This window comes from Anopheles coluzzii, chromosome 2 (genome assembly GCF_943734685.1).
Source record: "Anopheles coluzzii chromosome 2, AcolN3, whole genome shotgun sequence".
NCBI lineage: Eukaryota > Metazoa > Arthropoda > Insecta > Diptera > Culicidae > Anopheles > Anopheles coluzzii.
In genome coordinates this window covers 48,824,349-48,847,316 of record NC_064670.1, presented here as the reverse complement: position 1 = coordinate 48,847,316, position 22,968 = coordinate 48,824,349, and the positions used below count along the sequence as shown (strand labels likewise).

Here is a 22,968-nt window from a genome sequence, read left to right as displayed (position 1 = left end):
CGCAGCAGAAAGATATATATGCAATGGAAAACAAAACAGAAAACCTGGCACCATGTGCACGAGGTGCACAAAAAAAAACACACACACACACACACACACACACACACAGCTCTAAACCAACCAACCTGACTTATGGCCGAGACGGCCATTGGGGTAAGAAATTAGATTCAGTGCGCTGTGCAAAACGGTATAATGAACTTTCACCCCCTTTTTGCTGGCCGGGAAAACCCGTGGTACCGATGCCATCGAGTGCGAGAAAGTTCCGGGTTCCGGCCATAACAGGATTAGCAAAATGCTACTGCTGTTCCTGCTGCCACCGAAGGGACCCGAAACCGTTTGATGATTCTCCGAGGAGTGATCGGTTTGATTGGATGCAATCAGCCAATTCGTCTGCGTCGGCGAATCTGCCGCTCCCCCGCTCCATTGACACTGTACGCGTCCCTGTTGCCGTTTCTCCTCTCCACTTCCACTTACCTCTCGAGTCCCTGCTTAGCTGCAGCAGTCCTTGCCGAATGTCTCGGAGTATCTGGAACGAAAGGGCAGGTGCAAAAAGACGTCAGTGAACGCAGCGCAAATGATGGATCTGGGTTCGCACATACACACACAAACACACATAAACACACATACACGGGTACATACTCACACGGCCCAGAAAGCCTTGATTGGGAAGGAGGGTGGAAGGATAGGATTCCCGTGAGCAGCCACGTGGATGGGGTTCGATTTGGGCCAATTTCTGCTCTGCTTTCACCGACCCCATCCAGCACGACCATGGACGGGCTAATGAACCGGAGAGAGGGACATGTATGTACAATGGGGGCCCTGTGGGTTGCTTAGAAGTGGCTAAGGGTCGGAAAGGGGAAGCTAGAAGTACTTCTACCACTTGTACTTTTAAAGTGTTTGCCGGAACAGACGTGTAGATGTGTGTGTTAAGAAGAGGCTGGGGGTAGGGGGGGGGGGGGGCAAACCGGGTGCTAGATAACGCATGCCGCAAGCAAAACTATTCTAACTCACTCCGCCAATCCTTTGCCTCCCTGTGGGTGAGATTTACGTGCCAAGGATTACATTTCGCTAATTCGCAAGTTAATCAATCACTTCAACCTCCTACCTACTTGATGGAATTGTTCTCTCGTGCTCTTCTAACACTGCTTAGGGTCGCTTTGCTTGCCAAACCGCTGCCAAACGACGATGTGCACGGTGACTCATACACAAAATATACAAACCACACACACACACACACACTCACGTACACACTCCATCGAACACAGCTCGGTGCAGTACTACCCCACGGTTCTTGATGAGCATGGTGCGAAAAGCCCAAAAGCTTCCCAGAGTTTATTCTCATCCTAATGCCTCGGTCTCCATCCATCACACCTACCTGTGTGCGTGCGTGTAGTGCGAAAAGTCTAACTTTCAGGCGCAAAGCAAAGGCGTTCGGGTTTGTACCCGTTGCGCTAAAGCTGGCGTGGTACGATGTAATAAACGGATAAATTAGCCCCAATCAAGCCCAGTTCTACAGCCCCTTCCGCTCCTCCGCTATCATTACGGCGATTACATATTAGCGAATATTAGCAACTGCTCGAAAACAGAGGAGATCTTTTGCCGGGTGGTACCAACCATTCGGGGAAAGCGGTCGGAGGACCTTATAGGGCTCAATTCTTGGAACCCGTGGTGTGCTGATGGAATGTTATCAACGCTAGTAATTTCGGCCTCGGATAGCAACGTGTTGGGCATGTTCTCCCGTGTGGTTACTGTTTTGCTGGCACGAGATCGTGTGCGCTTCAGCATTCCTGCATGATTGATTAGGCGGCATGCATGGCGGCTGCTGGTAATCGGTGCTGGTGCTGGTGCTGAGCTTCAATCAGATCAGACACGCAGATAAATCAGCTAGCACTTCTATCTATCATCGGTTGATGGTTTAGTTATTAAATTCGTGTTTGAAAAGCACCTCTACCTACAATGAGGCAAGAGTGATTTTGTCCTGAGCTATGTATCATGGTTTGATGATTTATTTATGATGGCATTGTTTCAGCGCACGTTCATTCATCATTCAACATCAATAGAGGTTTTTACAAAATGAGCCTCCAAATGGGTTTACGATTTGTTAAAAGTTTCAACAAGCATTGTTTGTTACAATTGAATTCAAGAAAACACAGGATATGGACACATTGGTTTACAAAGCTCTTGCGAACAAACTCTCCGCAACACAAATATTTCCATTTGCTTTCGAAATACTTGTTTCAATAATTGTCCTTCCCCACACAATAAGCGCTTGCCGTTTTGCATTGTTAATTTCTCATTATACCTGCTGTGCCGTGCTGGTTGCTAAAAGATATTAAAAACTTTTCCTACCCCATGATTGAAAATGTGCCCTAAACTCCCGGCGCTCCCGAACCGCTCGAACAGTAAGTCAAGTAATTTGCAAACCATAATGCCCTAATTCATATTCCAAACTCCTGCTGCTCCCGATGAAAGATGGCCCCTTTTTCCGGAGGGACACCTGCGTCTTCAGCCTGCGCCGAGCCATACCGAGCGGTTCGAGCTTGGCAAAAACCGTAGTCCCTTTGCCATTCTTGTCTGAGCATTGACTGTGTGACTGAACTTTTGTGCGGCCTAGAGAGCGCCGTAATGGCCACATTCAGGGTAAAATGGCGACCGAGCGAACAGACATTATTACAAATCCTCAGGTGCAACTTGGCTACACTCACCCCTCCCTGTACTATCTGTCTCCGCAGAGGCCCGCATCTCAGCTGACCCAAACCCACCGTGCGTACTACTGTTCATCGCTGGTCCGATTATCCTTACACCCGAAAAAAGGCTCGCAAACCTAATTATTCGAGTGGGCATCGCTATAAAACCGGACGCAATCCCCCAAGGGCGGTCGTTTCTTAAACCTAGACCAAAGTTAGCATCGGACGCAGCCAGGAGCCATTCCTCCTGGTTACATCGTGATCGGTTAATATTCCAACAGCGAAACAACAAATGACTACACAGGGTGGACGGTAGAAACACGGTGTAAAAATAGCCGCTCGGTGCCCGTAAATCATTGTGTCCCCTTCGTTTTGAAGACGCAACTGCACCGAAACTCCCTACTTTTCCGACCATGGTCGAATGAACCAAGCGACTAAGACTGTGGCGACAGTGGCAACCGCCACAGCAGCAGTCCAGTTTAGTGCTCCTGGCAGCGGTTATCCAGCGTGTCGCAGCCACACCGTTATTACCACCTCGTTGTAGATATTTTCGGGTTTTACACTTTTCCATAAATAATTTCGGGACATTTACAGACCCGTCGACTGCAGATTAGTCATCGGATCGTTGACTCCGCCACGGTGGTTAACGCCGCGAGGCGACCCGTTTCTTTCCGGCTAGAGTCCTTGCTCCGGCTATGCGCCGCTATTTACCCCACGGCGAGACTAATGAAGGTATTTTCCTTTAGTCTGCTGCCCCATTGGCAGGCAGCGTGAGGAGGAAATGAAATTATGCTAGGTGGATGTTACACGACTAGTTGCTTCACCTTAGCGTGCAGGATTGGCGACGGTGGCACCGATCAGCAACACCACCACCGGCAGGCATACCCGACCGATTCAACGTACACGCCGGTGCCCCACAACTCCGGGGGTCGAGGGTTTACGACTCCCGGGAGATTAATTCAATCCTAGCGTGATTTAATGCGGTTGACTTTGGTGCAGTTATCAGCACGTTTTACGTTTATGTTTGCACAGTGCGGCACCGCGGCGCACTGTGGACTGTGGCGAGACCACCCTTTGTGTGACACGTTTCACGTAGGGTGTGTTTGCAAAATTCAACCGTCCCGTCCAGTCCAGTCCAGTCCAGCAGCAAACCGTCCTGGTTTTGTAGTGTTCGTGCTGGGTTAGCGCTTATGCTGTCATGTCTGAAATTGAAGCAGGCACTAGATGGAAGATCCTGAGCAAGGCGCAAGGCAAGTTGCTAATCAAATCTTTCCTCTCCCCATTTTATCCACGCCGGTCAGCTCGTGACCTGGAGTTGATGGAGCGAAAAGTGAGACGAGCATTGTCATCATCATGCGACCGTCGTAAGTGGGAGACCGGACGATATGCCTGGTTGGTGGGTGCGTTTTCAATTATCGGTCAATCAATTCGATTCATCCATGATGTTTGTTTGTGTATTTATGGTTCTGCTTAGAAGGACGGTTTTGTTAAAGTCGTACCCTGAGGTGCCATGGTGATGGTTGGAATTTGCTTGAGGAAAAGATAAGCCATTCGGTCTTGTAGAGTTTTGTGTGCTAAAAATCATTCTCAATCAAAAGGACAAGCTGATTTGATTTCAGTTTGATGCGGCACGTACAAAAATGCCACGAAGATAAACAAAACATCAAACTTATACCAAATTGCAGAGATAAGGTATGATCTGCTAGTAGGATATGGCTTGGTAGGAAGAATGCTAAAAATGAAGTTTTGATTAAGAAGAGGTTTAAGAAGGCGAATGTGGCCAATAGACTTAAAGTATCTGTTGAAAATAAATTAAGCAACAAGAATAATGTATCAAATTATGTGATATAATTTTGAGGACAAATTCTTAGTGGAATATACAAAAACAAACAAATGTCCTCCCAGATTTGTTATGGTATTTTTGTAATCATTTTACAAGCTTTATACACTGTAAATCCATAGTTATTGTACATAATTAGAAAATCTAACAATTAAGCTCAGGTTTTATTTCAATTTTGGATATTCTACAACAGCTTCTGGTTTGAAGATTCGTTTAGACATAAAATCCTAAGGATCCGATAGCTTCGGATTGTTTTGCGTAAAATCACTTCAACAATTCTTCGTGTAATTTGTTTTCATCATCCACACAACACAAAAAATGATACAATGTTGCTATGCTACAGTTCCCTTCCATCCTCTAAACCACCAGCGTACGTTTAATTTTGCATTTGCAATATCAACACTGTCCCGTTCGTCGTGCTGCGCAAGATCGTTCGCAGGATATTGAACACGCGCGAGGCCAACGCTGCAAATTTTCATGGAAAACGAGAGATGATGTTTTCTTAACCATTTAGCCACCGAATGGGCGCCAACCGCGTCCTGCACATCGGATATGGGGGGGTCAGCCCGTGGTACAACGGCGCTTATAGACAGTTGAGCGAAATTGAAAACTGGAACGTTTCGTGTCTCTTCCGCTTGCAACGTATATAGCACCGTACGATGGAAGCTGAGTGTGCAGCCCAGCCACGGTGGGACGTGGGAATATGAAATCTAATAAAATTTCATTATGAGATCAAATTTGCTGCAGCCCAAAATGCCCTGGTGTGGGGTGCAAACAAGAAACTAGTCCACGATGAGCTGGCATGGTGGACGTCCATCCCCATACACAATATACAAATACACATACACACAGCTCCCTCTCTCTCTCTCTCAAACACCAAGAGGATAGACGCGGATGATAGAAAACCGGGATTAAACGAATAAGGGGAAATTCAAACCAACAAATACTGCTTCTACCTTAGTCTATCTAGCGAAACACGGTGGGCATGCAAATATACAGGGACAAGGCACAGGACGTCCACGCAGTACGGTGCGCCTGTTTCTGTGGGGAGAAAGTGTGTACCACAGACCACCGGTATGGGCAGGATCGAAGACACGAGGTCAGAGGGTTCTACCCCTAGACTACCACTAGACTACCAGCGCTAAGCGGATCATTCCTATTTACACTAAGTTTGGAGGGGTTTGATTGTGGCGCAAAGCATTTTGGCGTCCAGAACACACCTCTCCGGGAAATGTTGCTCACGAGCTAGGGAGAAAGTGCACAACACACGGGGAACGATAGCATGCGCACACTACTGTACCACGCGCGGTCAGCAATACAACAAAAATCACTAGCAACTGGGAAACGGGCCCGGGTACACCAGTGCACAGGGAACGTAAAGGTACGAGCGTGGACATGAGAGTATGAGCATGGGAGTTCTTGATAATAAATTGTGTACAAAATACCTCCACTGGGGTGCCATAAACACACAGCCTTGGCCACTCTCTCTCTCTCTCTCTCTCTCTCTCTCTCTCTCTCTCTCTCTCTCTCTCTCTCTCTCTCTCTCACACACACACATACACAAGCGCGCGACTTGGCCCCCGGGTGCATCCTGCTTGGTCCGTATTCTGCAATGGGGTCTGTGTGCCCGCCCAGTACACGAACATGATGGGAAGTTTTATAGTACAAATGGTTCATACTATTGCCTGGAATATATTGCAGTGCATTCCGTTCTTGTTGGCCTCGTCTAATATTCTTTTATTTTATCATAAACAATAGCACACCAACATTAGTCGCATGTGTGCCCACTGCACATACAGTTCTTTTACAGCGTGATGTAACGTTTACTATTCGCTGCATCGCGTTTTACTTACTCTTTTCACTTTCAATAAAGTGTAAACTAGCTCTAAATTTCATAGGTTCAAACAAAAAATCATCTATTTTCTGTTTTCGTTTTATTTACTCAGCATGTGGTTCACATTCTCAACCTTTTCAAATGACATTCTACAAAACTTTCTACCCCACTTGCTCTAAGCACTTCAGGATATGAATCATACGCTTGATTTTTACCCGTGTTTACAAACACACACTTATAAACAAACACACACATACACACACGCAACTGTTACATTGAGAATCGTTTGGTAAAAAAGCACGACAACGAATGACGCCACGAGAGTGCGTCTACACAAGCTAGAAATCACGACGAAGAAAGGGTGGGAGGACGACACAGTTCCTTCATGTAAGAAAACATTTAACTAAATAGGTAAATTTAATTTCTCTCAAATGCCAATCGACTTTGCATTATCACCTGTGCGCAATTTTGATTAACCAATCGTACACGTGTTTGTATTTGTAACATTATTATAACGAGGCCCGTTCCTCTTCCTCTCGGAAGTGGCTAGCCATTTTTATGGGGTTTTGGTTTTCTTCAATAACAACCCTCTAGCTCTAAACAACATTAAAACCCTCCAATCCAGTTCAGCAGTGTTTGGCTGCTAATTAAATTCTGTTGAAATAGGGGAGGAGCCCCTTTTTATGCACGCTTTTCATGCTGCTGCTTTGCATCGGAAGCGTCCGGCAGAAGCACCTTCGACCTCTTAAAGCTGATCGCTGCGAATCCAGTACGGCGAGTTGGAGTTGGAATAGTTTCGCTGGGGCAAGCGGGGCGCGTGTTCGATGGTGTTTGCGGTTAGTTTAGGGTTAGTAGTAGTAGTACAGTGTACGCGTAAAGCAGTAGATGAAAGAAGAAAAACAAACAAACAAACATAGGTAAAGAAAACGTGAAGCACCACTGTATGCTCTATGCTTTGTTCATTCTACACTAGGATGCCGCCATTCTGGTTATGCTATCGGGATCGGGACCGTAGGGAAGGGGAAAACCAGGATGCCGAGAGCAATGGGATGAATATAAGTGAAAACTATAGTTTTTGCAAGGTTCATACAACCACTATGCTATGTTATCAGTTTGCAGTTGCTCTTTCCGGGATGTTAGAACTCTAGCTTGCCAGGTTCTTCCATCCCATCTAGGCTCCATTACATTCAAACCCACAGATGCGGCTGAAGAGGAGCTATGTTTCAAATTTATCGCCAACCTAGCACACTCTTCTCTCGCCCTGCGACCGAAGCTACCGTAATTGATTTTACAAATGCACTGCAACGGAAAGCGTCCGTTGGTGGGCCTACGTAAACAGCTAAATCCCAGGCCTACAAAAACGTAGCATTACGATTACGGTCGAGCCCGAACGCTTTTTGTGCTCGAATGTTTGGGGATGAAGTTTTGGCCGGTTTGGCCAGCTATCGAAATTTGCACAGCGCATGGGTAGAATTGCTATAAAACAACAAAATGGGAATCATTTTCATTGCTCTGCTTTTTATGAGCATGCCATAAAAGTAAAGTAAATCACTTCATCACAGCAGGGAGGTTGGTTTGTTGGTTTGTTTCAAGCTTATAACAAACGAACGATTTTATCACACACACAAAATGTTTACAAAAAACGCTGTCAAGCCATTTGTTTCGCTGTTAATAATGTTCTATTAATTTAGCTTATGCTTCGTTTCAGCATTATGAGCATTACGCTAATTTTCTCTCTTATTGTTAAGGATTGAAATGAAAAGTGTTTTTCTTTATTATAATCTTATCTAAAAACTGCCCTGTAACTCAATTATTATACAACAATAAACGTCATAATACTGAGATACAACTGAAACTATAATGTTGTGTATTTCATCAAAAGTTACTTACGATAAGTTAAAACATAAAATACCAATAAAACAAACATACATTTGTGTGTCTTAATAACATCCAGCAAAATCAACTATATGACAATGCTTTGTTCTCCATCGCAAAATTTCATTACAACAATTAACTGACAACAGCACAGTGGTGATAAACAAAAAGGACACATGTAAAACAAAGCTGCCTTCAACCAAGCTATTCTGATGGCCTGCAGAGAATGAGAAGTTTTTTTTTTGCAAATACACCGTGCCATACTTGGCACGAACGAAAAGAATGGAAATTCGAAATTTAGTTTAAACAATTTTTCCCATTGCAAACGATAGCAAGCTAACAACGCCAACACATGTTTATAAAGTCCAAAAACGCCAATAAATAAACAAAGAAAGAAGAGAAAAAAACAAGCCATCTAGATAAAGCGTGGTTTGGAGCGCTTTGGGAAACAAAACAACCAATCGAGTACGATCCCGTAATGATCAGATCGGTGAAAATGCACGGTAATGTTTGGGAAAAGCAACGTAAGATTTATCGTTCTGCTGCCGGTTCGCCGGTGCAGTTGGCATACACAGCACGCCATAGGAGCACAACTGGAAGCTCAACAAACAAGTAACGAAGTAACCGAAAACAGAACGAGGGAAAACAACTAAGGGGGAAATCTAAAACTATTAGTAGCATGCACTCTAGCCGAACGCACTTACCTCTTCGTGTTCGCGTTGAAACTTTTCCTTCTTCCGTAGCGCTTCCTGTATTTTTAGCTGTACGCAAGTTGCGGTTGGGGTTATAGAAAGGAGAGAGAGAGAGAAAACACAACAGAAAGGAGCCGCAGAAAGCCCCAATCCGCAGGTGTGGGGGGAAAAAGAAGAATCAAACAAACAAAAATTAGAACGCTAAATTTAAAAAAAAACTCGTTGACGAGCGAAGAAAGTAGAAGGGAACGAAAACGCACTAGCATAACTAACGATAACTGGGTGGAAAGGCTAGCAAAAAATGCAAAGTTTTAACGATAAATGCCGTGAAAACAAATGAGCTGGTGAAAAGTTTCAAGTGTTTTCCCCACGGCACCAAGTAGCGGGAGGAGATTTGCCATCAAAAGTGGCAAAGTGGCGCAATGTCACTCTATTTTCTGCCGAGGCTCTATGCCTTTTTTTTCACCCTCCTGTGCCATCGCCCGTTCGCTCATACACATTGGCCTGCTGCATTTTCTAGGCGTTAGGTTGCGCGTTTCACGTCCTGATTGTCCAGAACGATTTGTTCAGCGGTGTGGCTGTGGGTTGGATTTTTTTCCTTCTTCCACCACTACCACTACTGTCCCTTGCGGTGAGTTTTAATTTTACGAAACGAGGTAACAAGCTTGAAAAATAATTAAACGTGCTTTGAGCGTAGCGCGAGCGGGCAGAAGGAGCGGTGCCGCAAAGGTAAGTTCCGAACAAAAAAAAAAAAAACGCGCGCAACGGGTGCACCAAACAACGCTGGGCGAGTGAAAAGAGCTCAAGCAATTTCGGAACATTTTTCACTACTACACTGTGTTCGCCCGACTTCAAAAACTGAAGCGACCGAAACGCCCAACAAACGACTAAAGCGCTTAATAACGCGGTCGCCGTCGAATGGAAATTAAACTGCAAAAGTCGCACCGTCGTACCCGTGCTCCCTTACTTACCCTCTGTATGGTTTCCTCGAAACTTGGCTGCGGTCCACCGCCATTCATTTGGAAGTGTCTCAGTCTTTCGTTCTGTGACTGTGGAAAGGGAAAACAAGAATGCAATCAGTGTGCGAAGGGAAACCAGCAAATGCTAAGTAGAAATAGAGAGAAAGAACACACACACCGAACTTCCACCACCACCACCATCATGGCCACCATCACAAGCCAACCTACAACGCATTGGGTCATTTTTCAAGAGGTAGCCGGAAGTGCGCCATGACGCAAAGCGGCACCAAACCGCAGTCACAGCAGCACACAGAATCACACCGTCAAAAATGGACCGCCCCAACCCACCGTAAAAGCTAAAAGCGAATCTGACCGGAAAGCTAAAAGCGAAGCGAGCGCTAGTCGAAAATAAGTCTCGTTTTTCCGCATGCGGGCGCGCAAGCGAAGTTGGACAATTTGCATAATAAATTAAAAGTATTTTTTTAATTCTTGCTGCTACAATCAGCTCCCTTGCTGGATTGTTTGCCCGTCCGCTCTGCCACTTAAGAAATGCACGTTCTCTGACACGTCTTGAAGTCATGCGGCCACTTTTCGTAAAAATTTTGTTTTTTTTTTTGTCTTCAAGAGTACTACTACTACTATTTGTTTTCCACGCGGGAAATCGGGTCTTTATTTTCGTGTCACTTTTCTTGCCGCGTTGATGAATCGCTTTGCACCACGAAACCGGTTTGTGCTTCCGATGGCGAGGCTGGCCTCTGACCGGCCGAGTCACTTCTCATTTTCTGTGAGCAATCCTTGCACCACCACTAAAGTGAGCGCACGCGATTGTACTTTTGTCAGGTTTTAACACTTTGCATGCACTTCCGGTGCAGCACCGCCACGGTTGCTAAATTAAGTAGTACGGCCTAGTGGCGTGAGACGTCAAAAACGTGAAACAGTTGTGTTTTTTGGATCTTTTTGCAACACAAAAAAATGTTTATTTTACGAACGTGTTGTTGAACGAGAGATTTAATTTGCAAACACATTATTTCATTTTCTGATTGAATGTTAAAGATGCAAATTCAAAAATATTGTAGCATCATCAATGACAATGAATTCCTTTAAAGACCTTTGTATGTTTTGAACCAGAAAGCTGAAATTTCAGTCTGTCAGTGGAATAATATGCATCAACCCGGTTGTAATTTATATACATTCCAAACAAAATTGATACACATAAAAAAATCTGTTTCAAAAGAAATTAAATATCTTTAATACCTTTTAAATCATCATTTATGCTTCAGCAAACAAACATAAATCATACATGGGCTCAACCTGATCAACCTGATCGATCCAGTGACAAAATTCGCGTTTGTTTTCAGGCCTTCTCTGGCTAAAATAAGCTAAACTGAAAGCATAAGGCTAGTTTTGTGTATGGTTTTGTATAAAGTTTGGACATGATTTCAGCCGCCAATGGTCAACTCCATATAAAACTGGCTATTATTGTTTAGCCCGCTATTATCTTTTTTTTTAATAAGGAAAACATTAATACAACTTTCTATTTATGAATCAACAAAAAAACATAGAAATTTTAGTTTACAATCAATGTATTGATATATTACAATTTCAACGTGAAAAACATTGTGCTGTACTATTAATTAAACTTTTCATTATTGAGTCATAATATTTCAAAAACTCAATTCAATATTAAACAAATATAAAAAAATACTACCATTTTTCTTTCAATTTTACTTCAAACATGATTTGCTCGAAATCATTAGATCTCAATTCGAAGGCAAAGATTCCCGCAATTTAAGTTCAATGAGCAGAAAACAATCAGTAACGTTTAAGTCATTCCGCAAACACGAAGCAAAATTATTCACATTTCATGACAACCCGCTCGGCTTTAATAACGCTCTTCATCTGCGCAACTATCATCTTCTTCGCGTAAGCTGTCAACCGATGAAAACCACCCGAGCCTACTGGCGCCGTCGCAATTGTTCGCTCTTTAGCCATTCATACCCAAACACTTTTCATCAACATTTTGCTACGCAAAATAAAGCCAGAATGCAGTGCACACAACGAATAACAAAAAAAAAAAACAGCAACCCCATCTACCCACCCAGACTGTTCCTGTAACGAGCGCGATTTTACGCTTACCGTCTGGTCAGGGTCTGGTAATTTTGATGTCGTCTTTGATCCACAAATCTTTACAAAGAACGGGCAGGTGAAGAAACACTTGAGAGTAATCAACAAAATCCTACCAACACCATCATCAGCATCGTGCGCCACCACACGCCGTCAAGCCGTTTTTGTCTCTTCGCAGACCGATGACTAGACACACCGATGGACAGTTGCCCACAGGGCGACTAGGTACCGGGCATCTCAAGGGTGTGTGTAGGTGTGTGTGTATGTGTATTTTACTTCACATTTCTCGGTACCAGCTTTCCTGGTACAATTAACCACCAAGCGTCTCCATTGACACCAGCGATAAAGCCGCCGGTTGACGTTAGCGACATACGGCGGTTCATCCGTCATCCGTCGTCTTGCATTCATCAGCATCAGTTGAAGGGATGGCACGGGTCGAACAATGGATTCTGCTATCCACTGATAATAGTGATTGCTCCCGCAAACGTCTAGGGATACGCGCGCCATTATGGGCAGCAGGCGTTGTTATGAACAATGGTTGCAATATTATCCTTCTCCACTATACACTCAGATGCGTTTTCATATTTGAAAGACATTCGGTTGAAACGATTTCGGATCTAGAGGATTGAAATAGAGCTTTTTTGCACTCTACGTTTTTACTGAATGATTTTGAAATGACGGACACAACCAAAACGAACAATGACGACGACGAACGTAATAGCTTCCCTATCAAGAGACAATTATGGCTTAATTTTATATGCAGATATTTTTAAACAAATATGTTTCATTCCAGACTGGCAAATAATTAAAAATATTCTATTTAAAAAATGTCTATCACATCAACCAACTTCAACTACATATGTCGCTTCGAAGCCTCCGCTTCAGGTCAGCAGCTGCACGACTCTTATCGGCAAACCCGTCCCCGGCTCTAACAGCTCCCACGTGTATCATTAAATAAGGCAGGGCTCGGATGAAAAGGCAAAGTCCTTTCGCTCCACCTGACTGTTGCATTGTCTTCCATAGCTTTCGGTGGTGCGCTCGTTAGCTTTAGCGAGGAAGAAAAATACAATCAAGTGGTGTGTCTTTCCCCATTTACCCCATCACTATGACACACTCGTGACAAAGTTCACAAAACACTAAAATATATGACGGTAGATGTTGTAACCTAGTAATATGATGCCGTCTTCCCCACGACCCACATACACACCTATAGGACCCGCAGATAATACCCGTAGTACACCACGCTGTTTGGGTAGCGTTTCGGTGCTTGAGCAAGGTGAAAGGGCGACCAAACTGTACAAAACGAAAATAGTCCCACGTCTGCCAGCACACCACGAGAAGGATACTTGCCCAGCCCTGCCAGTGAAAGCAGAGTTAAGAACAGTGAATAATCACAATGCAAAAGGGTTAACGATAGGGAGTAAAACCTCAAACGACACCGCGACGGAAACAGGCGCGCGGATCGTACTCCACGAAGAAGGACTCGTAATTATGATTGCTATCGCGGCTCGCGTGCGCGGGCGCGCGCGTCACCACGGTTCCTTTGCACGGGGGAACATGCACCATGCCCGACAGCATCTCCAAAAATGTGGCAAGTGAAGTTTGAGAGTGATGTGCCTTGCTTGTGTTTTTGAAGCTCACTGGCACGGCAGGGTGTATGCTTCTTGGCAACGAGCCCGGTTGGGCCCGGTGTGTTATCTTGGGTAGCAACAGGGGAGGCATAATTTTGAAATTTTTATTCACCACCACAATCTCGTAACCGGGACACATAAATATGGAACGGAATGTTGATTTTCGGTACCACACCAGCACACGACTGCAGCGGTCGAGAGAAGAAAGGAAAGTCGGTGGTGGTGCAAAGATAGCACCGATATGATGAACGGGGCAGGGTGCGATGAAGATCTTAATTAGATTGAATTTTTCATTTCATGCACGCCTGCGTTTTGGAGAGTGGAAGGCTTTTGTCTTTGTCTTGGTTTTGTACCGGTGTATATGCTTTCTCTTGTACCTCGATAAGAACGTACAAAATACGACTCCATTTCACCCGCATCTCTGAAGTTCGTAAATTTACACACTAGAGCATATTTTTCGCTCGCTCGCGTAACGTACGAGGAGTTTCCTGAAATATTAATTATGATAAACACACAAAAAACGTCTGTTTTTTCTGTGTATCAAGTCATCAACCTTGAAGTACCACGCTGCACAAGCAATACGAACGGGCATACATTTTCGCTCTTAATTTGACCATGATCTTGAGCCTTCTCGCATGCTTGTAGCAACTTACCCTACGCTATTTGTTACCGTAACCCTTGACGGAATAAAGTTTAAGGTTACAACCGGGAAACTCCCACGAAATTTCCACGTTCAAATAATGCATCTCCTTTCGCTTTCATTGCGCACACATCCGCAAAGTCCCCCACCAACGTACACTCGAGACTAACATTTCCGCCCAGCTGAGCCATTCCTGCACGAATGTAAAGGGAACAAACACACAAGCGTACACACGCATTCACACACACATATCTGAAAAACACTCACACTCTAAAACGAGATAAACCATACTGCACCACCGGTGCACGCACAAACAAAGAGCAATTAAAACTGCAACAGTGCATCACCTTTGCTTCAACCCCAACAAATGTCCGTGTGGTTGTGTATGCGTGTGTGAGTTAGGATGAAATAAGCATATAAAAACAAGGACACAACGGCCAAAGAAGAATGCTGTCCCTAATGTGACATGATACGTGCTGAAGTTGTTGCATTCCGTCTGGTCTGGTGTGGTAGTAACAAAGAGCCAACTAACGATGAGACGACGATGATCAGCGACCCGGGCAGAAGGTAAGGCCTGCACAAAACCAACACAACAACCACTCGAGCCGCAGCACACTTGAGGCGGCCACTTGGCTAAAAGTGCTTGCTCAGCGCAGGCACAGACACGGAGGCGACACCCTCAAGTGCCACGGCCAGCGGCAACGCTCATTGCCGGTGTCTCGGCGATGTCGATATCCCGACGCAGTTTCTTCGACAACTGCCACGAGAGACATGCACTCAGGTAAGCGCCCGAAACGACCGAACCCAAATGCAGTGCGAAGTGTGCTGCTCCGCTACGCACCAGCTCCATCGTAGTGACTCTTGCCGCCGGATGCTGTGTGGGCTGTTCGGTTGCATTTATATATATCACACACCCCCTGGGACCCGGTGCAAGTACCGTGCGTCTCAAGGACGTCGTTGACAGGAATTCAGTCATTTTCCTGCCAGCCAGCCGTGGGATTCTCCCTCGTGATTGTAAGACAGGATTCAAGATGAATAGATAGCAATTATTACTAATGCATGTGGGTATGCGTGCAGCGTCCTGTTTACTTCCACGTTTGTGCACTTTTTCTCTGTCTCTCGAGTGTTACGCGTTTACGCAAACGTGCCCACTGCGTGCGTAAACGCAATTTCCAGTGCAGTGTTGACATCCGCAATGACTAACCTTCAACCCTCGGTGTTTGGCGAGGGTAGCCTTGCACAGAAAGATGATAACCGTGTGCCCACTGATGAGTAAGACAAATAAAAATCGATAACATCATCCGTATCCGATGACGGTGGAGCGCTGTTTTGCTTGCCTAGGTTGTGCGTGTTGTGGGCCGTGTTTGAGGCAATTTAAAATGGGGAGTTTGTGTGTTCATTTTTTTGCATTTTTAGCTTCTGTCACTACTTACCCTTGACTGCGTTGCAGTGCCGCCGGTGGTGTTTTGATTCGATCTATCACGCCTATTTACAGTCTTTAGTCCTCTCAAGAGCCTCGCCAACGTTGTCCGCTTTTTGCTTGTTTCTCGACCATCTGGGTGATTAGAAAGAAAAGTAATACTTTTAGAACATAGAGAAATACGACAAGTATAGAACCACGCGGTTCAAAATAAATCATTTGTCTATATAACCTTTCCAACGTGGTACGGATCATAACTCAATTTTATTGATTTTGTTCACAGCCAGTCGGAATGGGAAAAGTAAAATCAGTATCAGCGCGACGACGACACAAGTGTTTGCAGCCGTCACACAATTTCGCGATTTTGACCTCGCGATCCTCTCCTCCGTCCTTGACGCTCGTAATCCGATAATTACGAGCCACTCGCGACTGCCGACCCTCTGCCCAATAAACATTCAAAAATTATCCTCTCCATCGGTATCATCCGTTTCGCGTTTGCCATTTTGCACCAAGCATTGAATGCAATGCCACAGCCTCAGTGTGTGTGTGTGTGTGCTGCCGGTCAGCAATTGGCCAGCGGACGAAGCAGAGATAGTGCAACAACCATCGCTAAACGGGGCACCGGGGAGATGCCAGGAGGGCATACTCCGGACGACGATTTTTGGATAATTTATCTCAATTATTCCGGCGTTTTGTTGTGTGCCGCGGAAGCGATGATTTATTTGGCGTTAAACTAGACAGACGAGTCTCCCCCTCGGTCAGCCGCGGGACACTTGCTCCAGCAACTCGTAATGGGGAATAAAGTGGCTAAAGTGAAGGGACCCATCGGCAGACGCAATATGGTAACGGAAGGATGGCGGTGCAGAGGCGAACGCAGGTGCTTGAAAGGGAATATTTTGGAGGAACGGCAACGGCGGCCGCTTATTGAAAAGCCGATTCGCGGGGGCACACATCGTTGATTGACGGAAAGGCTACCTTATGCTTAAGCGCTCAACACACTTACCCGTCGGTGGAAATTCGTAGAAGTACGCTGAGCGTGGGCTGAGGCAGCTGAAAGTAAAGTGGAAAGAAGAGAGAAACACTGATCAGTACACTCGTTTGCATATACGATCACGTCGAAAATGTTCAGCATGGATGAGAAGGTGCGGAAGGGTTCCCTAGGGATTTGGTGGAGCACAGGATGATGAGGCATGTTTTTATTTTGAAGTATTTTGGTGAAGTAATTATAGAACGCTGCGTAAGTGGCTGCTACTTTACGTCATGCGAGACAGGGATCAAGATGATGGTTGCGAATGGGCATGATGGAGCTGAACTTACTATCTACAAAAATCATGTTCACGGGTAGTAAAACAGATGTATTCAAATTTAATATTATAAACAATAAAGTCTGATCATTAATAATATAATATTAAGTACACTGTCATAAACTTCCATACATTACTGACAGCATACTGAACAAACTGATTGCAGTGTATAATAATTAGAGTGTAAGCATTAGTGTAATATGTGCTAGCGATAGCTGATAGTTAGTGCACCCGTACCGTAAGTTGAAAACCCATATCACTTTGTATCAAATCTTACACGTTACATATGCAGTGGTAAAACTTCTATCCTTATTACGACTAGTTAAACATATTTCAAAATAATGGTAGCAACATCAGACACTCTTGCAACTCTACGAAAAAGCGAAATCTTCAAACATTTTGAAGTTTATTTTTACCTATGTTATTTTGTATGTATCATTCAGCTGCTGAATTCTTTAAATGTTATTTTTACGCAAACAAAGACTTGACATCTAAAAAGTTAAGTACAAAAAAAAACCTTTCAAAACTCAATACATTTCAGTTGCAATGTTTCACTGCAAAGCATTACTGTTTTGCCCCATGGTCGAACCAAAGCTCATCAATTTTTCCAATTCCCACCGTGCTGTACACTTTTGCCTATTAGAACCGTCGCCGCCTGCAACACAACACTTTGGCAACACGGTCATTCGATTGCATTCAATACACCTTTTGCCTGCGCATGCATAATTGAACTGCGCCAAAAGAACCTCGCTCATGATCCGAAAAACGCCACTCGTTCACTAATGGTCGTACAAACACAGCAGCCGGCAAGGCAGGCACGGGGAATTTCCACCATTTCCATCTACACTTTTATCGCTGCTCCACTCTCTCTCTCTCCTGGTGCGAACTCCGCGCCTGGGTGACACCTTAAATAAACGATCACACTCATTCGTGCATTCTGTTTTCCGCCATTTGCTAATGAAAAGATGGCTTCGAATTTCCATTTCAGCATTTCCTTCCCGTTGCCAGCGCAGTGTGAAAATATTTTCCTCCTCCCCGCTCCTGCCCAGGGTAAGTATTTTGGAACACACAAAAAGCCCATTCAGCAGGGAGGCCACGATTGGCAAAGCCATGAAAATGCAATTGATTGCAAAGGAAAAAGGAAGTTTGGGGGAGGACAGTAGCAACAGCGGCACGGCCCCAAACACGCAACAAAAAAAGGCTGAATGAAACGGGAAAACCACGCCGGCATCTGGTTGGCATAGCGACGACGGGGACGCCTCCAATGGGTGCCACGGCATTTCGTTGTTTAATCGCCCACTCACACCAATGGCAGATATTGCGTTGCTCTGGCTGTTGAATATGGAACGGAAATAAAATACGACTCGAACCATCGAGTTCCGCAAGCGGCAAAAGGGGGCAGCGAGGGCTACTCCATTGCGTGCAGATCTCCTTTGGAACCGGACAGGCCCGGTGGGCACCTCTTTCCCGTGTATCCCGTGTATCCACACGAACACGGAGCGCAATAAACAATCATAGCATTTGCGATAAAACATGCATCTATAATAATATGAAATATGAATAATTTATTACAATATAATCGATACGTTCACCCGCCTCCTACTCTCGCGAGTTCAAGCGGGAATCAACCTGCTTCGGAGAGGGAAACCTTTTGTATTCGTTTGTGGCCCTTTTGGTTTCGCAGTTTGATGACAGCGCAACCGAAAAAGTGTGTTATTCTCCGCACCGGTTGATCCTTTGTAGTTTTTTCCACTATAAATCTGATGCCATCGTGGTCACGGTGCAACGATGAATAAATGTACGGTAAACACTTTCCTGGCACTAGCCCACACGCTCGCTTGGAGCATTGCCTGGTCAGCAGATCAAACTGTTGCGAGTCAATTGATTGAAATGCTGCCAGGCGTAAACGATGCCTATTTAAATCAATATGCAGGCAATTAGCCGAGTGATATATATTAAGCGATTTCGCGCCTCACCTAACATCGTCACAGGCGTGAGTTTTTATTTTTGTTGCTGTGAGGATGAGTTTTCTCGCAAGTGTATCGAATTATACTTTTAAAAACATTCTGGATCCTGTTTATTGAGTGTAATATAATTGTAGAATAATCAAACTGCCTTAGCAATTAAACAAAAAAGTGCTAAACTACAAACACAACCATTCCAATAAGATCCAACATGACAATTAAAACTCATTCAAAAATAAACTTCTTGAATTAAAACCCCCAGCTACCCGCTACCGTTTTAAGATGTTAAGGCATCTTCCTTCCTTCAACTCACCTTTGCTGTACAGCAGCACTGTTGGCAGGTACGTTGGCGGAGGTTTGTGATTGTTGTGGCTGCTGTTGTTGTTGCTGCTGCTGCTGCTGTTGCTGTTGCTGCTGCTGCTGCTGCTGCTGCCCTGGCTGGGCTTGCTGTGACTGGAGGGTTGTTCTAGCCACCCTGGGAGCGAACACACCGTACCCGAACCCATAAATTTCGTCCTCCTCCTTATCGGACAAACAGCTCGAGGGCTACAATAAAGGAGATGGAGAAGAAAACAAATGAATCGTAGGCTTACGACAACGAGCGTTCCCTCCCATAATCTCCTCATCCCTGCTCCTCTCTCATGCTAGGACACAAAAAAGGCCAGAAACAAAATGCAGATATAAACAACCTCCTTCGAGCAACAATGCTCCGATGGGAGCAAGAGATAATCCTGCCGAAGGGAAGAGAGCGTTTGCAATTTAATTATAACAATTAAAGCTGTCGCTTTTGATTGTTTTTCGCGTTTGCTCTGCTGCTCGTTGCTGCATCGCAAGACGAACAACATGAGCAGCAAAGGAAAGGAAATGGCACACTCTCCCGCTGCCGTGTCTTCCCGCCAAACGGTAAAGGTAATCTTTTTAACGCGAACAACATCTTCTTTTTGCCGCTGTCGCTCCTGAAAACCGGTGTAAATGGGAACCTTGGTCTGCGTGTGCGTGTATGCTTGTGTTCATCGATTTCAGTGGATCAAGCTTAGTGCGTTTCCATTTTTTTATTTAGAGGAGATATTTTCCTTCTTTGGCAGAGAGACCCTGTCATTACGATGAGTAAACCGTGGAACATACCGAGCCACAGCTGGCATCCAATGTGACCAACTGATGTGCGGTTTCGTATCTTTCGGCGTTTACGGCTCGCTTTCCTGCGCTGCCAAAATCCTTCCGGCAACAGTCCGACCAAAAACATCCGCCGGCGACCACCTGAAACTGAAGACGATTTTCAGGACCCCACACAGACCATCAAAGAGTCCTACAAAAAAAACTCGCCAAATGAAAGGAGACCGCTCGTTCTAACCACTTGGGAACACATTTTCCCCGCATTCAAGCGAATGTTCTGCTCGAAATGGATTTGAGATTAAGCTTTCTCAAGTACTGAGATGGAATGAGACGGAGCGGCCGGAGGGGGATAAAACGAAACAGAAAAACCAACAACTCATCAGTGAAATTCGATTTGGGTGGCGCGGGCACACACACACACCCAAACACACAAACACACACTCTGACTGCAATTAGAATGCAATTTACGACAGGTTGCACATTTGCACGTCGTTGCGCTGACAGTTACGGGCAGGGGGCCACACCTGCGCGTCCCAGCCTGAAAGCCTAATTGGGGGCCCGATTTACTTCGTCTGCCACCCGGGAATGGACCGACATTTTGCCGAGATCATTTACCAAAAACAGTTCGATGAAACGACAAGACAAAACAAGAGCAGTTGCGATGGGAATGTTTTAATCAGATGTGGTTGGATCTTCACGTACGCACTTAACTTAACGAAATACCGATACCGATTTCGTAGCATTATTTACAACGACCGGCAACACGTACACGAAGCTTCTGCTAGTGAATTTTTAGCCTGAAGCTCTAAAAGGCGCTGTCAAATTAAGAAGCGATGTGACGATTGATTGCTCTTCAGCGCAAACTATTTATTGCTTTCTTTTTCCCTGCGACGATACAGACCTTCTCCGAGCGGAGCAAATTACTTACCGAATACTTGCCGGGCACGTAAATTGGCTGGCTGTGGCTGTTCGGAAGCCCTCCGTGGCACGAATTGCCTCGATGTCCCCGTATCAAGCCACCACCTCCGGACGAACTGTGGGGACTTCGCTCCGACCAGGCGCGCTGTCGTGCCTCCTCCAGCGCCGACAGGACCTCGCCAAACGGGGCCAGCAGCATTTCGCAGTACACCGATGCCAGACCCTCCAGGTGGCCCCGTGCACCGTCCTGTCGAAAGAAGGGAAGCGAAAAGAAAAGCGAGTGAAACACATTGTAGTACGGAGACACACATTGCAGCACACACACAGTGATAATAAATCTGGAAAAATAAAATACGGAGGATGATGAAATAATAAGTACACACAACAGGGGGTGAAGGATGTAACTGGTACGCAAGCAACGAGGCCGGCGTAATGCGCGTGCAATTTTCGACTGCCTCTCTGTTCAACAGGACAAAAACACCGCCACAAACAAACAAAAAACCCTGCACACACACACACACAAAACCCAAACGCCACTCGAATGCGTTCTATTGTTTTACTTCTTCTTCATTTCTTCATCTTTTGCTTTTCGGCCCTCCATCGGCGGTGCAATACGGACCGATGTTGATGACGATGCAGATTGCAAATATAATGCGCATCATGAAATTTGAGCTGCATACATTGGGTTTTTTTTCGTACATGCAAATGAGAAGTAGCTGAAATCCGGTTTCCCCTTTCCCTTCCCAAGGCTGGGTAGTACACGCCATCGACGTCCTCGTTTCGGGATTCGGGACACAATTTTGCTGCATCTCGTGTGGTAGAATTTTACGTACGAATTTCGACTGCAAACGGGGAAAAGCAAAAAAAACGGATGCCTGCCAGTCGGGGTCTAGCCAATCAGCGTGTGTACGAGGCTGCCTCCTTTGTGCAGCACACGACAGTGCCCCGTTTGACAGTTGAATGCAATCAGTGCACATATAGTGGAGGAACCGATCGTGCGGAAGCGTCTTTTGCCTTGCCCGCCTTTCCTGCACTTGCCTCGCATTGTGCTTACCTTTGATGCGTTCTGAATGGTACTTGAAAGCCGTCGTAGGATGTAGAGCAACAAAGCGACATCATTAATTAAGTACCCAATTAAGCCCACCGCAGCTCGTCCTCGTCGCCGCCACCCGTCGGTGCTACTTCACCGTGTATGCGATGTATTATGCGATCTTATGCACACTGTGTAGCTGGCACACCCGGAGGCGCGACAGGGACGACCTGAGAAACCCGGAAAGTGAAAGGATTTCGTTTTGTTCTGAGCTTCAGGAGAACCGACACGAATACACAAGGGGGTCGTCTCGGGTGACAACTCTGTCTACTTACCGGGCACTGCTACAAGAGTTCAGAGGTAAACAGGTCTAGGTCAGTGGAAGAAACACATGGCCATAGTAAACCCCAACTGGCCAAAGCAAATCATCAAAGGTAAGGAGAAAAAAGGAGGTGACAAGAGGTAGGAGGGGGTAAACATTGGCCAGAGCTAATGAAGTGTAACGAACCGGAACCAAAATCCTGAAACGATCGTTAGGCAGAACCCATCGTGCAGCACAGACTGCGACGAGGCAAATATGTTTGCTGCTGCAGCTAATTTTTGGAGAGCTTGAAACTCGATATGGAGTTGGGGTTGACAAACGATGACAAACAAACTGAACCCGTAGGCAAAAACCAGGCAAACCGTCCCTCAAAGCAGCCAGTTTTTGCCAGCCATACCAGACACACCTTCCCGAATGGAACCGGTGCATGATGGTTTCTTTGCCGAATACTCCTCTCTACCGACGGGTTGCGTGTCAGAGCAGGTGGTGGAGAACAGTCTTCACTCAAGGCGTCGTTAAAGTCTCAATGTAAACAACGAACCATGGCTGTACAATGGCCAGCACGTCAGTGTTGGCCCAAATAACGTTTGACATTGGGTAAAACACGCGACTAAA

General features: G+C 45.4%; 1 protein-coding gene across 3 annotated transcripts in view; it reads right to left on the bottom strand.

Annotated features, from left to right (window-relative positions):
* LOC120947756 (uncharacterized) overlaps positions 1-22,968 on the bottom strand; it is a 127,872-nt gene that overhangs the window by 10,556 nt on the left and 94,348 nt on the right. Inside the window, exons 3-9 of one of the 3 annotated variants that reach the window (XM_040363395.2) lie at positions 21,012-21,248; positions 19,284-19,516; positions 16,706-16,752; positions 15,716-15,837; positions 9,900-9,977; positions 8,941-8,997; positions 475-526 (exon numbers count right to left, since the gene is read on the bottom strand). In XM_040363395.2, the coding sequence (XP_040219329.2) occupies positions 475-526; positions 8,941-8,997; positions 9,900-9,977; positions 15,716-15,837; positions 16,706-16,752; positions 19,284-19,516; positions 21,012-21,248 (826 nt within the window). The remainder of the gene's footprint in view (positions 1-474; positions 527-8,940; positions 8,998-9,899; positions 9,978-15,715; positions 15,838-16,705; positions 16,753-19,283; positions 19,517-21,011; positions 21,249-22,968) is intronic. The other 2 variants (XM_040363396.2, XM_040363397.2) reach the window with 2 other exon arrangements.